Source organism: Pongo abelii, chromosome 8 (genome assembly GCF_028885655.2).
Source record: "Pongo abelii isolate AG06213 chromosome 8, NHGRI_mPonAbe1-v2.0_pri, whole genome shotgun sequence".
NCBI lineage: Eukaryota > Metazoa > Chordata > Mammalia > Primates > Hominidae > Pongo > Pongo abelii.
The window spans coordinates 76,288,759-76,308,384 of record NC_071993.2 but is presented as its reverse complement, the minus strand read 5'-3'; the positions used below and the strand labels follow the sequence as shown (position 1 = coordinate 76,308,384).

Below are 19,626 nucleotides of genomic sequence, written 5' to 3'. Positions count from 1 at the left end.
ATTCAAGATAACACAGAAAAGGTACTCAGAATCCTATCAGATAAATTTAACAGAGAGTAAAATAAAAAGCAGCAGAAATTCTAGAGTTGAAAAATGCAACTGACATGCTGAAGAATAATGCATCAGTGTCTGTCAACAGTGGAACTGATCAAGAAAAAGAAGCGATTAGTGAGCTTGAAGACAGGCTATTTCAAAGTACACAATCAGAGGAGTCAAAAGAAAAAACGAGAAAGAATGAAGCACTCTTACAAGATCCAGAGAATCGCCTCAAAAGGGCAAATCTAAGAGTTATTGGCCTTAAAGAGGAGGCAGAGAAAGAAATGGGATAGAAAGTTTGTTCAATGGGATAATAACAGTGAACATCCCAAACCTAGGGAAAGGTATCAATATTCAAGTACAAGAAGGTTACAGAATACAGAGCAAATTTAGGCCAAATAAGACTACTTCAAGATATTTAATAATCAAACTCCCAAAGGTCAAGGATAAAGAAAGGATCCTGAAAGCAGCAAGAGAAAAGAAACAACATACAGTGGAGCTCCAGTACATATAGCAGTAGACTTTTCAATGGAAATCTTACAGGCCAGGAGAATGGCATGACATATTTAAAGTGCTGAAGGAAAAAACTTTTATCCTAGAATAGTATGTATATCCAGTGAAAATATCCTTCAAACATGAAGGACAAATAAAGATCTTCCCAGAAAAATAAAAGCTGAGGGATTTTATCAACATGAGACCTGTTCAAGAAGAAAAATTAAATGGAGTTCTTCAGTCTGAAAGATAAGAACTTTAATGAGCAATATCATGTGAAAGAACAAAACTCACTGGTAATAGTAAATACACAGAAAAACAGAATATTATGACACTGTAATTGCGGTGTATAAACTACCCATATCTTGAGTAGAAAGACTAAAACATGAACCAATAAAAAATAATAACTACAGCTACAAGACATAGACAGTGTAGTAAAATAAACAGAAAAACACAAAGTTAAAAACCAGGGGAACACAGTTAAAGCATAAAGTTTTTATTAGTTTTCTCTTTGCGTGTTAGTTTATGTAATCGGTGTTATCTTCAGTTTACAATATTGGGTTATAAGCTATTTGCAAGCCTCATGGTAAACTCAAATCAATAAACATACAACAGATACACGAAAAATAAAAAAAAAAGAAATCAAAACATACCACCAGAGAAAAGTCACTTTCACAAAAAGGAATGGAATAGGAAGGAAGGAAGGAAGGGCGGGCAAAAAACAACCAGAACACATTTAAAAATGGCAGGAATGGCTGGGCACTGCTTCACATAGCACTTAGTGAGGCAGAGGCAGGCAGATCACTTGAGCCCAGGAATTTGAGACCAGCCTGGGCAACATGGTGAAACTCTGTCTCTATACAAAATATAAAAATTGGCCAGGCATGGTGGCACGTGCCTATAGTCCTAGCTGCTCGGTGGCTGAAGTGGGACGATCACTGGAATCCAGGAGAGGCTTCAGTGAGTTGTGATCACACCACAGCATTCTAGCCTGGGTGACAGAGCAAGACCCTGTGTCCAAAAAAAAAAAAAAAAAACCCAAGAGTAACTCCTTATCAATCAATATAAATGGACTAAACTCTCCAATCAAAAGACACAGACTAGGTAAATGGATAAAACACAAACACACACACACACACACACACACACACACACAAAACAAGACCCAATGATCTGCTGCCTAGAAGAAACACACTTCATTTATCAAGACACACACACTGAAAATAAAGAGATGAAAAAAGATATTCCATGCAAATGTTAACTATTTTGTCCAATACAAGGTATTAAGACAAAACAGATGCAAGACAACAACTATAAAAGAAGACAAAGAAGGTCATTATATAATGATAAAGGGGTCAATTAAGCAAGAATATATAACAATTACAAATATAGGCCGGACGCAGTGGCTCACACCTGTAAACCCAACACTTTGGGAGGCCGAGGTGGGCGGATCATGAGGTCAAGAGATCAAGACCATCCTGGCCAACATAGTGAAACCTCATCTCTACTAAAAATACAAAAATTAACTGGGCATGGTGGCACACACCTGTAGTCCCAGCTACTCGGGAGGCTGAGGCAGGAGAATAGCATGAACCTGGGAGGTAGAGGTTGCAGTGAGTCAAGATCGACCCACTGCACTCCAGCCTGGGTGACAAGGTGAGACTCCGTCTCAAAACAAAACAAAACAAAATTACAAATATAAATATGCACCCAATACTGGAGTGCCCAGATATATGAAGCAAATATTATTACCGCTAAAGAGAGAGAGAGAGACCCCAATACAATAATAGCTGGAAACTTCAACACTCCACTTACAGCATTGGACAGATCATTCTAACAGAAAATCAATGAAGAAACATTGGACTTAATCTGCATTACAGACCAAATGGATTTAATAGATATTTATAGGACATTTCATCCAGCAGCTGAAGAATACACATTGTTCTCTGCAACATATGGATGGACCATATATGTTAGGCCACAAAACAAGTCTTTAAAAAAAACAAGTCTTGCTTTAGGTCCAAAGATAGAAATAGGTGGAAAATAGTTATTCCATGTAAATAGTAACAAAAGAGAGCTAGAGAAACTATACTAAGACAAAATAGACTAATATGATGCAAAATTGATATAAGAGACAAAGACAAATATTGATAACAGGGTCAATTCATCAAGAAGATATAACAATTACAAATAGTTATGAACCTAACAACATGGCTCCAAAATATATAAGGCAAAAGCTGACAGAATCAAAGGGAGGTATAGACAGTTCTAAGATAATAACTGGTAGCTTTAATATCCCACTATCATTAATGTATACAACAATCCAAAGAGCAATAAGGAAATAGAGAACCTGAACTACATTATAAACCAACAAGACCTATCAGACATTATATAGAATACTCTATCCAATAAATGTAGAATAAACATTCTTTTTAAGTGTACATGGAACATCTTCTAGGACAGACCATATGTTAGGTCACAAAACTTTCAATAAATTTTAAAAAGACTAAAATCATAAAAAATTATCTTCTCATATCATAATGGAATGAAACTAGAAATAACAAAAGGAAATCTGGAAAATTCACAAATATATGGAAATTAAACAATACACTCTTTTTTTTTTTTTTTTTTTGTATTTTTAGCAGAGACGGGGTTTCACCATGTTGGCCAGGCTGGTCTCGAATTCCTGACCTCGTGATTTGCCCGCCTTGGCCTCCCAAAGTGCTGGGATTACAGGCATGAGCCACCATGCCCAGTCTAAACAATACACTCTTAAACAACCAAAAGATCAAAGAAGAAATCACAAGGGAAATTAGAAAATATTTAAGAGACTAATGAAAACACAGCATACTACAAATTATAGGATGCAAAAATAGTGTTCAGAGGGAAACTAATAGTTGTAAACACTTAAACTAAAAAAAGAGAATGATCTCAAGTCAATAACCTAAGTTTATATCCTAAGGAACTAAGAACAAACTATACCCAAAGCTAGCAGATGGAGAAAACTAAATATTAAAACAGTGATAAATGTATTAGAGAATAGAAAAATAATACACAATCCAGAATCTACAAGGAACTCAGACAAATCAGCAAGAAAAAAACAATCCCATCAAAAAGTGGGCTAAGGACATGAATAGACAATTCTCAAAAGGTGATATACAAATGGCAAAAAGAAAAAAAAAGAAAAACTGCTCAACATCACTAATGATCAGGGAAATGCAAATCAAAACCACAATGCAATACCACCTTACTCCCACAAGGATAGCCATAATAAAAAAATAAAAAAACAATAGATGTTGGCGTGGATGTGGTGAAAAGGGAACACTTCTACACTGTTGGTGGGAAGGTAAACTAGTACAACCACTATGGAAAACAGTGTGGAGATTCCTTAAAGAACTAAAAGTAGGCCAGGCATGGTGGCTCACACCTGTAATCCCAGCACTTTGGGAGGCTGAGGTAGGTGAATAACCTGAGGTCAGGAGTTCAAGACCAGCCTGGCCAACATGACAAAACACTGTCTTTACTAAAAATACAAAAACTAGCTGGGCATGGTGAGGTGCACCTATAGTCCCAGCTCCTTGGGAGGCTGAGGCACAAGAATGGCTTGAACATGGGAGGCAGAGGTTGCAGTGAGCCGAGACTGTGCCACTGCATTCCAGCCTGGGTGACAGAGCAAGACTCTATCTCGCACCCTCAAAATAAATAAATAAATAAATAAAATTTTTAAAAAGAACTAAAAGTTGGCCAGGCGCGGTGGCTCACGCCTGTAATCCCAGCACTTTGGGAGGCCGAGGTGGGTGGAACACGAGGTCAGGAGATCGAGCCCATCCTGGTTAACACAGTGAAACCCCGTCTCTACTAAAAATAAAAATAAAAAATTAGCCAGGCGTGGTGGCAGGCGCCTGCAGTCCCAGCTACTTGGGAGGCTGAGGCAGGAGAATGACGTGAACCCGGGAGGCAGAGCTTGCAGCGAGCCAAGATAGTGCCACTGCACTCCAGCCTGGGCAACAGAGCGAGACTCCATCTCAAAAAAAAAAAAAAAGAACTAAAAGTAGATCTACCATTTGATCCAGCAATCCCACTACTGGTTATCTACCCAGAGGAAAAGAAGTTATTACACAAAAAAGATACTTGCACATGTATGTTTACAGTGGCACAATTCGCAACTGCAAAAATACGGAACCAGCCCAAATGCCCATCAATCAACAAGTGGATAAAAAAATATACATACCGTGGAATGCTATAAAATGGAATGCAATAATGGCATTCGCAGCAACCTCAATGGACTTGGAGACCATTATTCTCAGAGACATAACTCAGGAATGGGAAACGAAACATCCTATGTTCTCACTCATAAGCAGGAGCTAAGCTATGAGGATGCAAATGCATTAGAATGATACAATGGACTTCGGGGACTTGTGGGAAAGTGTGGGGGCGGGGGTGAGGGATAAAAGAGTACACATTGGGTACAGTGTATACTGCTAAGGTGATGGGTGCACCAAAATCTCAGAAATCTCCACTAAAGAAATTATTCATGCAACCAAACACCACCTGTTTCCCAAAAACCTATTGAAATTTTTTTAAAAAGAAGAGAAAATTGTTATTTCCCTGCATCATTTTTCCTCTTGACTTCACCTTTAATGCACAATCTATAGGAGTCCTGTTGTTTAACTTTGCACTTGTAGTTAAGTGTTAGTATTTTAAACAAATTAATGCTGACTTCCTCTTTTCCTATAAAGGCTGCACCCTCTGGATGTATTTCAATGATTATACTAATTCCTACATCAATGAAGCAGAATTACTTTTGCTTAAAAAAAAAAAAAGAAAAATAATATACAGAAGCAACAAAGCCAAATGTTGGTTCTTTTAAAAGGTTAACAAAGTGACAAGCCTTTAGCTAGACTGACCAAGGAAAAAAGAAGATTAAAATGACTAAAATCAGGAACGAAAGTGGGGCCATTATTATTTTACAGAAATAAGATTATAAGAAAACATTATGAGCAACTGTATACCAACAAAATAGATAACCTAGAGGAAACGGACAAATTCCTAGAAACCCACAAACTACAGTTCTCCTTTGGTATTCACGGAGGATTGGTTCTAGGACCTGCAGCAAAAACCAACATTCAAGGATACGCAAGTCCCTGATATAAAATGGTGTAGAGTATTTGCATATAATGTATGCACATCATCCTGTATATTTAAAATAATCTCTAAAATACTTATAATACCAAATACAATGTAAATGTTATGTGAATAGTTGTTATCCTATATTGTTTAAGGAATAATGACAAAAAGTCTGTTACATGTTCAGTACAGATGCAATTTTTTTTCCGATTATTTTTATCTGTGGTTAGTTGAATCTATAGACGTGAAAACCACAGATAAGAAGGGCCAACTGAACTCAGCTAACACTACAAAAAAACTAGAAAATCTGAATAAACCCATAAAAATTAAAGAGATTAAATCTATAATTAAAAAATCTTCCAGGCTGGGCACAGTGACTCACTCCTGTAATCCCAGTACTTTGGGAGGCCGAGGAGGGCAGATCACAAGGTCAGGAGATCGAGACCATCCTGGCTAACAGAGTGAAACCCCGCTTCTACTAAAAAATAAAATAAAATAAAATAAAATAAAAATACAAAAAATACAAAAACTAAGCCGGGCATGGTGGCATGCACCTGTAGTCCCAGCTACTTGGGAGGCTGAGGCAGGAGAATCGCTTGAACCCAGGAGGCAGAGGTTGCAGTGAGCTGAGATCGTGCCACTGCACTCCAGCTGGGGTGACAAAGTGAGACTCTGTCTCAAAAAAAATAAAAAATAAAAATAATAAAAATCTTCCAACAAAGAAAAGCCAAGGATCAGATTCTACCAAACATTTAAAGGAGAATTAACACCAATTCTCAAACTCTTCCAAAAGATCATAGCAGAGGGAATATTTCCTAAATCATTCTATGAGGTCATCACTATCAAAATACCAGAAAAGGACCTTGCACACACACCCCAAAACAAAAAAACAGTAACCAAACAAAAATCCAACCCTACAAACCATATCCCTTATGACTATAGATGTGAAAATTGTCAACAAAATAATAGCAACCTCAATCAAGTAGCCTATTAAAAGGATTATATACTATTACCAAGTGGAATTTACCCCAGGAATGCAAGGGTGATTCAACATAAGAAAATCAACCAGCATAATGTACCATATTAACAGAATGAAACAAACCACATGGTAATCTCTACTGATGTAGAAAAAGCATTACATAGCTGGGCACGGTGGCTCATGCCAGCACTTTGAGTGGCTGAGGCTGGTGGATCACTTGAGGTCAGGAGTTTGAGACCAGCCTGGCTAACATGGTGAAACCTCGTCTCTACCAACAATATAAAAAACTAGCCAGGTATGGTGGCACACACCTGTAATCTCAGCTACTTGGGAGGCTGAGGCAAAAGAATCGCTTGAACCTGGAAGGTGGAGTTTGCAGTAAGCTGAGATTGTGCCACTGCACTCCATCCTGGAGGATAGAGCAAGACTCCATCAAAAAAACAAAAAACAACAACAAAAAAAAGGAAAACCATTACAGAAAAGAGTATCTCCAATATTCTTTTATGATAAAAATGCTGAACAAACTAGGGACAGAAGGGAATTTCCTTAACATCATAAAGGGAATTTGGGAAAAATCCATAGGTAACATCCTACTATTATACCTTCTCTGAGAGAGTGGTCCAGTATGTCTGAGGTTGAGCTTTTGACCAGTGCAGCCTGAAGACTCCACGGATACATACAGGGGAGATTTTTTTTTTTTTTTTGAGATACAGTCTTGTTCTGTCCCCAGGCTGGAGTGCAATGGCACAATCTCAGCTCACTGCAACCTCCACCACCCAGGTTCAAGTGATTCTCCTGCCTCAGCCTCCCAAGTAGCTGGGACTACAGGCACGTTCCACCATGCCCAGCTAATTTTTGTATTTTTAGTAGAGACAAGGTTTCACCATGTTGGCCAGGCTGGTCTTGAACTCCTGACCTCAGGTGATCCAACCACCTCGGCCTCCCAAAGTGCTGGGATTACAGGCGTGAGCCACCACACCCAGCCCTACAGGGGAGATTTAAGTAAATATCTTAAAGATTATGGCAGTAAGGTTTCTCATTGATGATGAAAGTTATATACATAATATGGAAAGGAAGAAGGGTAGAGTAAATTCTTTGGTGTTTGGATAGAATTAGAAGTATCAGTTTGATTTAATGGTCTTCAACATATATACAGCTCTAAATATAGATAAGTCTATGGATGCATGTGTGTATACACACATACAGATCCTATTTCTATCAGCTGAAAGAACCCAGTAGAACTACTGACTCCCCAGAAGCAAGAAGTACTACACTTAGCACCCAGAGCTTGATTTCTACATACCATTTTCCACTTAAAGAAGACACGGGTCTTATGAAAAATGGCTAATGCCACGGCTGGGGTGGAGAAAACACAAGATAAACCTGGAATGTTTACCGTACCAAATGTAAGGAAATGCTTGAAGAATAATGAGGATATGTCAGAAGTACACCAAAGAGTAGAGCCGGCTCTAAGGGGCTCTCACCAGCCAAGCTGAGATAGAACTTGAAAGGTCCCAAAGAGATTCATGATAAAGCTTATTACAACTGCCCCTCCCTTGGTCTCAAAACATTATCTCTTTGCAAAACTGACTAAAGGGCAGACAGAACTCTGTGTTTCTAGCAGGACAGCCCCCAACCTTATATGCCCTCTCAAATTCTACCTGCTACACCACTACAAACTTCCCTATTTATAAAGAGACCAGTGCCAGGAAGGAGGCTAGGATTTGAGCAGACTGTCCACTTACCTCAGAGGCCTTTAGGACTAACTCCATCATGTCTTATATGCCTGTTTACAGAACAAATACAAAGCCTTGAAACTCACAGGTTATCCCTAAACCCACATCCATATGGCATTGTGAGATGCCCTCAAGTCTGACACAATTTTATGACTGTCCTTGCTCCACCAAACCCTTTCACTGTTTGTTCTGGAACTCACAATCTACCATTTGGAAAACTGCTTATATCCTAAACTCCAAATTTTTTCCCCTTTTTGTCTAAGGAAACAAGACTGTCTCCTGAGAACACCATTTCCTCTGCAGCTCTCACAAATGGTGTCACTTATCAATCCTTCATATGATTGTGTCTAGAGCTAAGGTAGGTCTCCTTGCTCTTCCGTGTTTCTAGAATTCCTTCCATTTGTCATCCTAAAATTTCCAACTCCTCTGAAACACAGGCCAACTGACTATATTCCCTGCAACTGTTCCTTGGGCAGTTGTATAAAAAACCTTCCACAATTCCTTCATTCACAAACTTTGGCACTATCTTATGCTTTCTTTCTCTACCACTATTTCTGCCATTGTTTTTGGCAACTTCAATATCCAGACAAAAAAAAATGCATACAACACGTTAGCCTCTCAGTTTCTGGACCTGTCTGTTTCCAACAATCTTGTTCTCCACCACACCTCAATGCCCATACCCATGGTTATATCTTACATTCAACTACAACCCTCCAAATCTCAATTTCAAGCATTCCATAACTAACCATTACCTCTGACTTCTTATCTCAGCCCCTCAATACAATTCCACCATCACAATTTATTTATTTGTCCAAACCAAGCCCACACAAAGCTGAAATTCCATAATCCCTCACTATAATAACTCCCTTGCCTTTTACTCCCTTCTGTGTTACATTCACTTGCTAAAACCAAAATGTGATTAAAAATCAACTGTTGGTCTTATCCTTACCTCTATCCAAACAGCTAAACGTGACTAAAGAGAGTCTCGTTTTGTCACCAGACTGGAGTGCAGTGGCGCGACCTTGGCTCACTGCAACCTCCGCCTACTGGGTTCAAGCGATTCTCCTGCCTCAGCTTTCCGAATAGCTGGGATTACAGGCGTGCACCACCATGCCCAGCTAATTTTTGTATTTTTAGTAGAGACAGCGTTTCATCATGTTGGCTAGACTGGTCTTGAACTCCTGACCTCCACCTTGGCCTCACAAAGAGCTGGGATTAGAGGTGTGAGCCACTGTGCCTGGCCAAAAAAATACTTATTTTAAAATATCTTAAAGACTCATAAATTGGAGGCTGGGCGCGGTGGCTCACGTCTGTAATCCCAGCACTCTGGGAGGCCGAGGTGGGTGGATCACAAGGTCAGGAGATCGAGACCATCCTGGCTAACATGGTGAAACCCTGTCTCTACTAAAAATATAAAAAAAATTAGCCAGGCGTGGTGGCAGGCGCCTGTAGTCCCAGCTACTCGGGAGGCTGAGGCAGGAGAACGGCGTGAACCCGGGAAGCAGAGCTTGCAGTGAGCCGAGATTGCGCCACTGTACTCCAGCCTGGGCGACAGAGCGAGACTCAGTCTCAAAAAAAAAAAAAAAAAGACTCCTAAATTGCACAAATAATATAAAGAACTCCCATGTACCTTCACTCAGTTTTCTCCGGTGGTAACAACTTACATAGCCATGGTCAAAACCAGGAAAATTACTTTGGTATGTAATATATTGCTATCTACATATATATATTTAAAGGAGGATAGCCCATACATTTTCAAAAGATCACCCATAGGAAGAGGTGGAGCTTGACTTCTTTTAACACATCTTATTTTGTAGATTTGACTTTGGAACTATGTAGGTATTTTATATTATTGTAAAACTAAACTGAATTTGAACAAACAATCCCTAAAAACAAGTTAGCTTATATGAGTACTGACTTGGTGGTATAACAATAGAGTGTAACAATTTTAAATGATATCAAAACTATATTATCTGGCTGTCTATCTATATTAGGGTATACCCTTTGGACAAAAAGAACTGAAAAACAATTTTAAAAATTTTAGTAATCATAATATTGGTGGTAATGTTGGTATTGTTAGGCAGTAAATGTGTAAGATAAGTCTCGAACATTCTGACATAGTAAGTACACAAGGTAGCAAGGAAGGTACCAAAAAGTATATAGGTTGTTTCAAAAGGACGTGGGCACCAACCTTAAGAGCTCTCCTTGAACAAAGATGGGACAATATGAGCATCAATAAAGACAATAACTGCAGTGGATTGAAAAACATCAAGTATGTTTAAACCTATGAATACCTAATGATACTTGAAAGCAAAACACAAAAAATGAATTATTACCAGTGGACTATGCTAAAGAACCAATTCATTCTTTTGAAAAATTGGTAACTAAATAGAATCCTTTCCTATGAATTGCACTACTAAGGAATCAGAAAATGTGAGGAAATTTCTCTATACAGAAGTATCCAAGCTAATAAATGAAAAAGAAATATTAGAGTAGCACACCATTTTGCAACCCCTGATGAATTAAGAGTCTAGGCACTAAGCTGCTAACATTACACAAGACAGCCAACCGCCAGGCAGAATGATTAAATATTACATTGAGGTTTTTACAACCAATGTAAAAGCTATTCTATTTAAATTTCTTTCAAGTCAGGAGTTCTACTAAACTGATCCATTCTTTTCACTTATGATCACTAAATTGGGTCAGCAAACTTTCTATAAAGAACCAGATGGCAAATATTTGGGGGTTTCCTGGACATAGGGTCACTGTTGTAATTACTTAAACTCTGTCTCTGCTATTGTAGCGTGAAAGTAGCCTTGGACAATAGGTAAAAGAGTGGGTGTGACTTTTTTTTTCTTTGAGATTAATGGGCTATAGTCTGCTCTCCTGCTCTAAATGACAAGGTAGATAAACCAGTGATCCCTAATGATAAATTAATTTCTCCCAGAAGAAAAGTTAATCTGGTGATTATTATTCAATCCTCAAATTGAAATTAGCAGAAGGAATAGTCAACATTATTTTCTGGCTAACCATCTCTTAATTTATTTTGTTAATTTAAAATGTCTGGTAAGCATCAAATGTATTTTGACAACTCCAAGTCCAAAGTTTATAACTTCTCAAATTGTAATAAAGCAGATCTTATATGTTAGGGATCCAGAAGTAATTCCTTATTTACTGAATTAACTTTATACATACAGGTATAAATACATGGGTATATACACAGAAGTAATTTAGATGGTTGGACATTTTACCTTATCAGAAAACCAAATGAGCCTGGAATCTTCATAATACCTAAACATGCCATATTTAGGATCCAATAATTCCCTCATGATGAGCAAGAAAAATTCTTTGCGCACCCCTCCTGCATCCACAGCATCTTCTCCAACAAATATAACCTAAAATAGCACAATGTAAACACCAAATAGACTGTAAAGAAATGAAAGTACATTCTGGAGACCCTAGAACATGTTATTTATTACTAATACTCTACAATTAATAGTTTAAAATATATATAATTTTATTTATTAAGTTTTTAAGATTCACTAAAAACAAATAGGAAAATTTTAAACATAGCTTCTGAATAAAAGTCCCAATTATACCACAGAAAATGTCCAATTACCTTGAGTGGCTTCTTGTAATCTATGTTCTTTGTTTTCCTAAGGACTTCCATTGCATCTCCTACAATATTTTCTCTACGCACCACTAGAATTAAGCAGGGATTCACAGATTCAATCACTGGGAGAAAAAGAGAGGAGACATTCTGCCTGTGGGCCTGATCAATAGCCATCTGGAAAACAAAAGATTAACATTTTAACAGCAATGCTGCAGTAAAGCTACTGTGACTGAAACAAGCTAACCTCTATTGGTTACAGGTATTCTATAATTCCTATGCTACTGAATTAACGTAGCACCTAACAGTATCCAGTACAGCATAAAACTTAATAAACTGAGCATAAAGAGTACCCTTTTGAATGTTTTTATATTAATGTATAATGTATAACTCATAACACCACTAAAGTAAGCCAGTACAGAATGATAGTAATACTGATAAATCTGAGCATTGGTTTTTCTAAAAAACATTCACTGGAGGGGAGGGTAAAGAGTAAGGAGAAAAAACAAACCTTTAAAGAGTATAAGGAACAGGCTGGGCGCAGTGGCTCACGCCTGTAATCCCAGCACTTCGGGAGGCCAATGAGGGCAGATTACTTGAGGTCAGGAGTTTGAGACCAGCCTGGCCAACATGGTGAAATCCTGTCTCTACTAAAAATGCAAAATTAGCAGGGCATGGTGGCAGGTGCCTGTAATCCCAGCTACTCAGGAGGCTGAGGCAGGAGAATCACTTGAACCCGGGAGGCAGAGGTTCCAGTGAGCTGAGACTGTACCACTGCACTACAGCCTGGGCGACAAGAGCGAAACTGTCTCAAAAATAAAAAATAAAAAACAAAGAATAAGGAACGATCTGGCTAAGGAAGTATTACACAAATTCACTTAACTGAGTGATCATGGCATGTGCTCATGAACCAAGGATTTGACTTTCACCATTTAAAACTTTTGTTCTTTTATTATGGTTCTCCTTGAGTTCTTGTTCTAAAATGGAATATCCCATGGTAAAATCACCAAGTTATTAACTTACCGTTTTAACAAAGACCTCCAAAAAACTGGTTTACTAGCTGTTAGTATAGAACACTACAAAAATATTTAGAATACCAAATGCATTTATTTGAACACAATAAAAATAGTTACCAAGATTTGAAGGTTTTTAATTTTTAAAAATATTTTTAGACTATTAAATATTCAAGCTTTCTTTTCATCCTTTCCTTAATCCTTAGTTGGTATAGTCAGATATTCTATACCAGAGGAAGCAGCTCAAAATCTTTTTTATTTACAGGATTAAATGATAAAGCAAACTTACTATAACCCTTTAAAGTCATAATATGAAGTAGTTTTAAAAATCCTCTCCATAAATGAAAGAACGCTCAACATAAAATGGATGGGAAAGGGTGATAGGAACGGGAAAAGAAAGAGGAATAGGAGATAATGGTGACCAACCCCAGGAAAATGTTTAATACCTTATTATTAAAACTTTCTTCAAGGAAATTTCACATCTTCTTCCTAACAAGAGATCAAATGCTTCCTACTTTTAACATCTCTCACCTCGTGACTTCCGTCTCTTACCAAGCATATAAAAAGGGGACACATAATGAAACAAGACTTTGAAACAAACCAACATCTTATCAAGTAAACTAGTAAAACGGTTTATAAAGATTGAATATTTCTGTAATGAAAGAGGCTTATACAATTTGTAATATATAAAATGATTATAGGTTAAGTTATTCCATTTTCACTGCAACCTGTTTTTATAAATGCCCTCATAAGAATATACGTATCACATGCAGCAGTCTTCTTTATAGCTACCCAAAGTACTCTGTGTACCTTCATTACTGATCCTAGGAAAATTTCAAATATTTACTGTCCAAAAACATCAAAGAAACAAAAAAAAAAACCCTCTCAAATTAGATTAGTATTATGTAATATTTTACCTGCATCTGTAAGACTGCATCGGTCTGTAACAGGGTAGTTTTTGCTTGGGCATCAAATACAAATGGATATGTACAGATTGTAACAGGGATATCTGCCAACTGGAAATAAAAAATTAACTTATTAGTACAAGTTGATTTGTGATATACTTACTGTGGATGCTGTCATTTCTTATAAAGTGGACTACATTCTTTGTTTATTCACTCATGTGGTTCTGGAATTACAAATAAAACATGCTGCTTATAGAATTATTAAAAATTAAATGAGGCATTGGAATAAACCCAATTCCCAATTTTAGGGGGTGACTGTATACTTGAGAGTCTATACAATCATATACCGCAAGTATCTTTTGCTTAGCATATATTAATTGCAAATCTCAGTGAATGAGGTTGCAAATTTGTTCTAAAATTGGGGGCTCCTATGTTAAATGCGATAGCCAATTCTTACATGTTAGGGCAACTGCAGCAACTGAGGCTAATGATAAGTAATCTGTCTATTCCTTCATTTAACAGATACTGAGTATAATGTCATTAGGGTATCAAAATTATTATGAGTCCAATAATCTGTTCATTTACTTAATATACAAAAAAGTACCATTAGTATTACTATTCTGTTAGCCTTTAAAGTTAGGAAAACTGATCTATGATTATCATTATTAGACATTAGACACTTTATAGACAATTACTTATCCTGGCAGGTAATGTATTGATTGCTAAGTATTTTAATAGTGCAGTAAAATATAAAGAGTTATGAACTGCCAGTCTCACATTCTTGTAGTTGGAGGACGACCTACTTCTACCATCTACCCAATAAGACAGTATCTTTGTGCCTGCCCTGACTCAGAGCCCCTGCTATAAGACTTCTAATGAAGAATTACTACACCATAAAACAATCCACTTCTTAGTGACTAGACAGTTCTTTATAGTCTGAATCTGCATTTCTTTTTTTTTTTCCAGATAGAGTCTCGCACTGACGCCAGGGCTGGAGTGCAATGGTGTGATCTAGGCTCACTGCAACCTTCGCCTCCGGGGTTCAAGCGATTCTCCTGCCTCAGCCTCCCGAGTAGCTGGGATTACAGGTGCCTGCCACCACACTCGGCTAATTTTTTGTATTTTTAGTAGAGATAGGGTTTCACTAGGTTGGCCAGGCTAGTCTTGAACTCCTGACCTCATGATCCGCCCGCCTCGGCCTCCCAAAGTACTGGGATTACAGGCGTGAGCCACTGCGCCCAGCCTGAATCTGCATTTCTATATATCACTATGCATCATTTAGTCTTTGCTTTGCCCCTGCTGGGAAGTGTACGTAGTTTAAATATTTTAAGTCCTAATCATGCTCTCCCTAAATTGTATTTTATTCCATTCTAAACATTCACTCTTCAGTATTTTTCATGTGATAAGGTTTACCTCCATCCTATATTTGTGGCACTGCCTAGCTAATGATCATAAAAACTAATTTTACTTCTCTGAAATTCAAAAAGATTAGGTATCTCTAAAGTACCCTTTGGCTTCAAAACTCCATGTTTTCATAATTTTATGTGCTAATTCTATTTGACAATGAGGAAGCAAACAATATTAGAGCTATAATTTAAAGCTAACTCAAAATGCTTCATTGGTTCAAGTGCTGGGAAAAACATAGCAACCAACAAAACGCAAATCAAAGCAAAACCTGACATTTATAACGGATAAAGAAAGTATTATAATGTTCCCAGGTGTTAAAAGGGTAGTCTAGGGTTGTTGATTACTTAAACCGAAGTGCTAGAACTTTATATATTAGAAGTGAGAAAGATAACCATACAAAAAGTTTAACTTTGTGACCATTTTGAGTATCAATTAATCAATTTTTAAAATGAAGTTTGTTTTACTTCTCTAATATAAAATGTTTTCAGCCACATTAGGTAGGCATTTGCTAAATTTTAAAACAAAAGTTTGCTTTTTTATATTCTGAGGACACATTACATTTTATACTGGAAGACTTGAGGAGGACAGAAACTATTCTGAAGCAAATATTGTTGAAGCATCATATAGGTGTAATGTTAACAGAATTACATTTTCTTCAGAAAACTTCTGAAATGTTATACAAGATAATCTCTATAGACTCAATTTTAAAAAATGATACTTATATATATCTATTTATTTACATTTTTTAACCACACCAAAAAAAGGAATCTTTGGCTCTTCTATTACTCAGGAGAAAATGGAGTATATGTTACTCTAAACATGAGCTTTATTACACCAAACTTACCTCAGTTAATCCATGGTTGACATCCTAAGACAGCAGTGCAGAATATAACAATAACGAGGAAAGAGCAATGTTAGTGTCCAAATTTAACTATTTCTATTCAAGGTAGCATTTCATATATTTTGCTACAGCAGAATATTGAAGTAATGAGGTAGAAAATACATCTACAATCAAATACACCCCCTACACATGCATCTTATATATCTATATCTATTAATGTAAGATCTTTGTTTCAGGTACCTTGTGATCATAAAATGACTGAGGCTTGAACATAATGAAATTTGTTTTCAGCAATTAAACACCCCCATTTGCAGAATTTAGGCAGAATAAGAAAACTAATCCTATGCCTGGCTTGGTCTTAAAAAAAATTTCTATGGCTCAGTTTTTCTACTTAAAAAAATGGAAAAAACATTCCTCAGACTTTAAGACTTTAAAATCTCAGCAAAATGTCTGACAGTGTTTAGTAGATTAAAATGCCATATGGACACAAAGTCAGAAAAAATAAGCCATAAATTGTTTTTATTTGACAGAAAAAAAAACAGTAAAACATAAGGTATCTTACACTAAGCATTCTTTAAAACTGAATTAATTTAAAATACAAAGTACAGGACAGGGAAAAAGGGTTGGTAAGCAAAAAGAAATGAAGAGAGAAAGATATATTTATTAAGGCAGTAATAGTGGAAATTATAATGAAAGCTTACCACTTTATTGAACAGAAATGTACATTTTCTTGTAGAAAGTTTCCACATATGCTCAAGAGCACAGACTCGTGTAAAGCACCAGAATCTTCAGAAATATGTTACTAAATTTGTGGATGGTGCCTTGTGTTGTGAGGAATTAATTTTACCCGAGAAGAGACGGCATTGCCCTAGGTTACTAGGAGGTGACCTATGGACCTGTGCAATATCAGGCCTGATAGGAGTGTCTTTGTTTGCCTGGCGCATTAGCCACTGAACAACGTGACTTATGATAGGGGCTTGGGCCATGTGCTGTCAGTTCTGCTTCCAGAAGAGCTGGGAACTAGAGGTCACTACAGGAGCAGGATGTGATTGAACCCCAGTAAAAACTCTGGGCACCAGGGTTCTGGTGAGCTTCTTTGGCTGGAAATACTCTGTATTGTCACACATCTATGCCAAGAAAGTAATTCATCCATGACTCTACAAGGAAACGACAACAGAAGCTCTGCCTCTGATTATCTTTCCCAGACTCTGCCCTGTGTGCTGCTTCCCTTGGCTGATTTTTTTTCTCAGATGGAACTTTCTATTTGTCACTATTAAAAGCCTAAATTTTATTTATTTATTTATTTTTTTGAGACGGAGCTTTGATCTTGTTGCCCAGGCTGGAGTGCAATGGTGCGATCTCGTCTCACCGCAACCTCTGCCTCCTGGGTTCAAGCGATTCTCCTGCCTCAGCTTCCCGAGTAGCTGGGATTATAGGCATGCGCCACCACGCCTAGCTAATTTTGTGTTTTTAGTAGAGATGGGGTTTCTCCATGTTGGTTAGGCTGGTTTCAAACTCCTGACCTCGTGATCTGCCCACCTCAGCCTCCCAAAGTGCTGGGATTACAGGTATGAGCCACCGCGCCCGGCCAAAAACCTAAATTTGAAACAGATTCTTGGATTTGTGGTCCACATCCATCAGCTCATATAACTTTAGCACATGTCACATCCCCAGTAGCCTTTCTAGAACTACTACCTTCACCATGAAGCACCCTGGTTTTCCCAATTCAAACTTGGGCATCTTCAGCATTTTTACTTTTCTAACAAGCACAAGCATGGAGAGGATAAATAGACTGGCAAGCCTTTTCTTTATCTTTTCCAATGTTTATTGACCAGTTCTTTCAAGTCACTTGTCTGAACCTCTTGGATCATGATTTTCATCACTTTCTTGTGGATTTGGCGGACCTATTGGTGCTGAGAGTAAGAGGTCTTCTGTACCTGACCATTGCGTTTCTTAGTAAAACCAACACAGAACAGATGAAGCAAATAACCATTAGTGGTCTTGACATTAACATGAGCTTTTTTCATGATCTACCAGTTTTTGGCCATGGAACTGATTTTGTCACAGGTAAGATCCACGCTATGGAAGTTTGGTAGTTTAGCGCCTCAACATCCTCAGTAGTCAGCTTGAATTTTTAAAATGCATTTCATCATTCTGCAGATCAGAAAGGTTCACTTCAAATATACACAAAACTTGAGGCCATCAGATATAATTTTGGTTCCTTGAGTCCTGGTGACTAGTGTTTCTCTCCAATATTTCTTATACTAAACACAGCATGTGCTTTCATACCATACCTATCTTTTTTAGAAAGTAGATTAACCACTTCTTTGCTCCCTATTTGTCACCTTTCATAAGGTGCTTGTTCTTGCCAAATGTCATGGTGCTGCTCAGAGAGTCAAAAGGATCCTTGGCTGATTTTAACCTATTATCCTTTCCCTGTAATAAACTCTAATCATCAGTGTAACAATTTTCAGTGAGTTCTGGGAGGCCTTGTAGCAAATTATCAAACCTAAGGGTAGTTTGGGGGACCCTCCCTAAACTCACAATTGGTATCAGAAGTGAGGGCAGTCTTGTGTAAACTGCTCTCTTTAACTTTGTAGTTGACTAAGTTCCCACATGTCACCAGGGATATTATTGGAGGATTTAAGATATTAGCAAAGACTGTGGATTCTCTCACTATATTGTGTTAAGTAAAGCCAAAGCAGTGTAAGCATAAGCAAAACATCACTCTATGCAAATCCTATTCAGAGGAAGAATATTATTGACAAGAATTTCTTTAAAAAAATTCACAGTACCAAGTTATTACCACATAAATGCTCCAACTGGCAGTGTAAACAACATGAAAGTCTTTAGAGACTGTTTTGCAAAAAAGCCTTTTAGATTACACTCTGTTTAGCTAGAAGGCAATATAAAAGGAACATCTGAAATCCTTTTATAGTATACCTTGTGGGACTTTTTTTGAAAAAAGAACTTTATTATTTTAAAGCAGCTTTAGATTCACAGCAAAATTGAAAGTAAGGTGCAGAGACTTCCAATATACCCCTATCCTCACATATGCACAGCCGTCATATCACCAATATTCCTCCTGTAGGACATTTAAAAAGTGCTATTACTACTAAGAAAGTTTAAATAAGCAAAAAAAAAAAAAAAAAGCCTATAAAAATTTATCTATGGCCTGCTTGATAAGAGAGTTTATAGTATGGAAGATGGATTTTCTCCTTAGCTAAACAATGAAATATTAGTATGTATGCATTATCTTTTTTACCACTACATGTAAGTAGATATAGATGTTATACGTATCATTATACACTGGGGAAGTCAGTAAGATAATGTTAGAATTTATAGTGCGACTAACCCATACTAAGCAGAATATAATTTGGTTACACTAAAAATTGGGAGAGAAAGATGTGAACTGGCAAGAATATGAATAATAGGACATGTGAAAAACTTCAGAAAAAGTGAGATGATTAGACATTAGGT

General features: G+C 37.3%; 1 protein-coding gene across 12 annotated transcripts in view; it reads right to left on the bottom strand.

The window, feature by feature from the left end:
* The window catches only part of HERC4 (HECT and RLD domain containing E3 ubiquitin protein ligase 4), a 154,391-nt gene that overhangs the window by 22,739 nt on the left and 112,026 nt on the right, over positions 1 to 19,626 (bottom strand). For 7 of the 12 annotated variants that reach the window (XM_002820893.6, XM_054523396.2, XM_054523389.2 and 4 more), the window contains 4 exons: positions 16,150 to 16,173; positions 13,911 to 14,009; positions 11,990 to 12,157; positions 11,622 to 11,765 (listed from right to left, as the gene is read on the bottom strand). In XM_002820893.6, the coding sequence (XP_002820939.2) occupies positions 11,622 to 11,765; positions 11,990 to 12,157; positions 13,911 to 14,009; positions 16,150 to 16,173 (435 nt within the window). The remainder of the gene's footprint in view (positions 1 to 11,621; positions 11,766 to 11,989; positions 12,158 to 13,910; positions 14,010 to 16,149; positions 16,174 to 19,626) is intronic. The other 5 variants (XM_054523391.2, XM_063727375.1, XM_063727373.1 and 2 more) reach the window with 1 other exon arrangement.